This window comes from Equus przewalskii, chromosome 4 (assembly GCF_037783145.1).
Source record: "Equus przewalskii isolate Varuska chromosome 4, EquPr2, whole genome shotgun sequence".
Taxonomy (NCBI): domain Eukaryota; kingdom Metazoa; phylum Chordata; class Mammalia; order Perissodactyla; family Equidae; genus Equus; species Equus przewalskii.
Window position 1 is genome coordinate 50,403,242 of NC_091834.1, and position 4,270 is coordinate 50,407,511.

The following is a 4,270-nucleotide window of genomic DNA, read 5'->3' on the forward strand; positions in this document are numbered from 1 at the left end:
CGCTCAGAGCTCTTAATACAGTTTAGCATAGATCTTGGAGAAGTGGTGACATACAGGGTGGGAAGGGGGTGCACAAGACAGGAAATAGAAGAGGGTAGGGGGTGGGGAGGTGGAGGAGTGGTAGATTGGGTTGGCTGCATTGCTAGTTGTCCTGAACAAAATAAACCCTGAAGCATTCACATGTAAAGTAGTCTGAGCATCCCCAATCTCTTTCAAACATCTCCACACAACACCCTCAAAGTCTGAAAGCAGCTGAACTATAAGGTTGCAAGGCTCACAAAATCATCAAAGAAGCCAGAACGAGACAACCTTGATAGGAAATCCTAGCAATTATTCTCAATCTCTCTCTTCCCAATTTAAGATAAATTCTCATACACCTGATGCGGAAGGTAGAAAGCTACACTGGAGCAAGATAAGTTTTCTGCTGAGTTTTTCATCAAATACCAAATGAAATCAATGGGCATGGTATATTTTCATTTTTCTTTTCTTTTATCTTAAAATAGAATAATCCCAAAGTTATTCTATTATAAAGGGACATGGCTGAATAGGTAGGAAACAGATTCCCCATTGTGAGTTTTCCTGATGGCTTCCGCAAGGATCATGGCGATGCCAATCACCTGTATTTTGGAGCAATGCTTCATCTTATCCTCCTGAGGTATGGTATTGGTGACCACTACTGCTTCCAAGCACGCACTGTTGATGCGAGTAATGGCTGGGCCAGAAAAGATTCCATGAGTCAAGATGGCATAAACTCTGGTGGCTCCGGCTGAGAGAAGTTTGTCAGCTGCATGGCAAATTGTACCACAGGTGTCAGCTATGTCATCCACAAGGATAGCCACACGATCCTTCACATCTCCCACCAACACCATGTGGTCCACTTTGCTGGCCTTCTTCCGTTCTTTGTGAATCAAGGCAAAGTCCACATTCAATCTGTCTGCAATGGAGGTCACTCTCTTGGCTCCACCAGCATCTGGCGCGACAATAATGCAGTTCCTCCACTCAGAGATATTCTCCCTTATCCACCTCAGGACAGCGGGCTCTGCATACAAGTTGTCTACTGGGATATCAAAAAAGCCTTGAATTTGAGAAGCATGTAGGTCCATGGTGATGACATGATCTGCACCTGCTATAGTCAGCATATTTGCAACAAGCTTGGCAGAGATTGGGGCCCGATTCTCATCCTTCTTATCCTGCCGGGCATAAGGGAAGCACGGGATGACTGCGGTAACCCGGCTGGCTGAAGCAATCTTGCAGGCATTAATCATGATCAAAAGCTCCATTAGATTGTCGTTGATTTCACCACAACCACTCTGCACTATGTAGACATCCTCTCCATGCACACTCTCACCAATGTCCACGCAGGTCTCCTGGTTGGTGAATTTCTTGGTCATAACCTTGCTTAGCTCCAGGCCCAGGCGGTCCGCAATTTTCTGGGATAAGTCCTGGTGGGAGCTGCCGCTGAAGATTTTTATATTTGGCATTTTGGTCCACTACCCTAGGCGCTCTTCGTCCAGCGATCACCGCTGCCACCGAGATTGGAACAGAAGTCAGACCGCAGACTCCAACTAACGGCTTCCGGTTGTTACTCGGCTGTTGCGGCTGCTTCCAGCCGCGCGCTGCTCGAAGTTGCCCCTGGGTCTTTCAAAAAAATTCCTGCTTGGCACCCACTCTAAACTTATAAACTAAAGAATGAAGTCTTTCTTCAGTTTATGGATTTTTTTTCTCTTTTATAAGTGCCTCTATTCGTTTCTTAGGGTTGCTTAAACAAATTTGAATATGTAAAAATATAAACTTGTACAAGGTAAAACACACCTAAGCTTAAAAGGAAAGTTACAGAGCAGAGAAAATGTCTAAAATATGTTTTCGACAGAGTTCTTCCAATTGAGCAAGAAGAAGATAATAAAAAAGTTTGAAAATGGTATAAATAGGCAATTCACAGGAAAAAATAAGTAGTAATAAATATGAGAAAATGCTAGTAATCAAGAAAATGCTAATTATTTTCACATATCAGGCAAGCGAAAATTATAAGAAGATAACTCCTTCTATTAGGATGTGTAAGTGTGTAGATTTTGTAAGGGAAATTTTGCACATAACCTTTGAGTATTTGTGGTTACTTTTAGGAATGTACTCAACAGAAATGTTCCCAAATACTCCCCACATATATTGATAACAGTGTTTGTTGCTGTATTCATTCAGTCAGTCAATATTTCCTGAAGCATTCTGTGTCTCAGCTGTTGTATCCCTTACAGGGTATAAGATGGTGAATGACAGATAGTGACCTCTCTAGAATTGCTTATAAAAGCAAAATCTGGGAACAAATGTCTATTAATAGGTAAATTATCAAAAAATGTATTGTACATACAAAAGCAGCCATCAAAGAGACTGAATGTGTGTGGTCATATGTCTCCAAGACCTTTTTAAATGTAAAAAACCCAGTCATAAAAATATGCATAGTATGATATTTATGTATTTAAAATTAAGTGATAGTCAAAGCATCAAGTCATTATGGAGATCCTCTTTATTATGACTATCTAGGAAAACAGGAGTAGGATGGTAGGAGTTGGGGGTGAAGAAGGACCGTCACATTTTATTGCCATCTATTAATGTGGTGTTTGAACTTTGATTACTCTTATAATTGAAAAAGACTAACAAATTATATATGATGAGCGTTTGTTAGCAAATTTTAAGTGCACAGCTTCCAAAGTGCATTGAGAGTTGGAATAATGGAGCAAGAAGTGGAAGAGATCATAATACCAGGAATTTCAACAACAAACTGTGTCGTAAAAATAATGGAGGCGTCAGATATGGATCATACATTTTATTTTATTGCTAATTGTGTGTCTACATTTGGTTCTGGGATATTTTGATTTAGCCTAAAACCAAATCATCATTTTTCATACTTTGAAATTACTAAATAATTTGATGAATATATTTTCTCACCCCACTTTTGAGCTTCCCAATGGGTTGAGTTCATGGATAGAATAAGATCAGGAATGGGGTAAGGGATGAGGGAGGCAACAGAAATGGGTGAGATTTGGCAATGCCTGTGAAAGACATTACTTGGCTAGAAAAAAGTGTTTTTATATATTGAATTTGCTGTTATTATAAAGCCGTAGAAACTGCTATGTCAAAAAGGCTAAACCAAAATGTCCTGTGTTGATGCAATCACATCTTTCCCCAACATCAACAGGTTTATCTCTTTGATTCAGACTCTTCATGGTTGACAGTGCATGCTGACTCATTTCTGTCCACAACCCTTCATGCATGTTCTTTCCTATCATAAAATCAACAGACTCACCTATACTATATAATTCTTATCCTCAGCCAGACTATATACAGTAATTTCCAAAGAAAAGTCAGTGATTTAATTTAGCAGCACTAAAAAGTACTTGCAGCTTCAATTGAAATGATTTTTCTCTTAGTGCTCTCAATGTGTCACACATTTTTCAGTTTTTAAAGAAAAACAAAACAGATTTTTAAATAGAATTAATATTACCTAAATAGGACTGAATGCTAATGTAAACATTAAAAACCCATAGTCGGTTGCATTTTCCTTGAGGTGTTAAGTAGGAGAAATTTCTGTCTTGCTGCTATTTTTGCTCTAAGCCTTGGCTGTTGCAACACCTCATAGTTCCAGGGATTTGTGTAGAATTATAAAATGTTAAAGATGGAAATGGCCTTAGAGACCTCCCAGGCTAAGATCCCAATTCACAGACAGGGAATCAAGGCTCAGAAAAATGAAGCCACTTGCCTGGGATGTAACAGCTAATTAGAAGGAGAGTGTGGACTAGAGCGAGGGAGTCCTGAATTTCAAAATAGAGCTTTTGTCCTTATCCCACTTCTAGGCCTTTTCTTTGAGGTTTGTCAGAATGAAGGAAAAATTAAAAATTTGTGCAGAAATTTTTGCATAAAAACTTTACTCTTTTATCAAACAACTGCCACAAAGAACAAAACCTCAAACTGGGGACTGGAAAATTCTTTTACTTGTAAAAACTATTTCCAGAAAGAAAGGAATCTTTAGTAGTGTCATGGAGGTATCGTTATTACTCTGACATTTCTGTTACACGATCTACTGCAAGGGAATTCAGCTCCTGTTTACTTTGGTCTCTGTAGGTTGAGAAAGACATCTATCTTACCACTGACTGTTTCTCACAAAAGTTACAGGTAGGAATGATGCCTATTGAACAATACATTTTCTCCATTTAAGACATCATTTCTTGATAAATTACTCTGGAAACGAAAATTGTAATATAGAGAAAATGCCTTATCT

The 4,270-nt window shown here is 38.9% G+C and overlaps 1 protein-coding gene across 1 annotated transcript; it reads right to left on the reverse strand.

Moving 5' to 3' along the window:
• Positions 1-470: 470 nt before the first annotated feature.
• PRPS1L1 (phosphoribosyl pyrophosphate synthetase 1 like 1) lies at positions 471-1,582 on the reverse strand. Its single transcript, XM_008515025.2, has one exon. The coding sequence runs from the start codon at positions 1,479-1,481 to the stop codon at positions 525-527; it is 957 nt and encodes a 318-aa protein (XP_008513247.2). The 5' UTR covers positions 1,482-1,582; the 3' UTR covers positions 471-524.
• Positions 1,583-4,270: the final 2,688 nt, after the last annotated feature.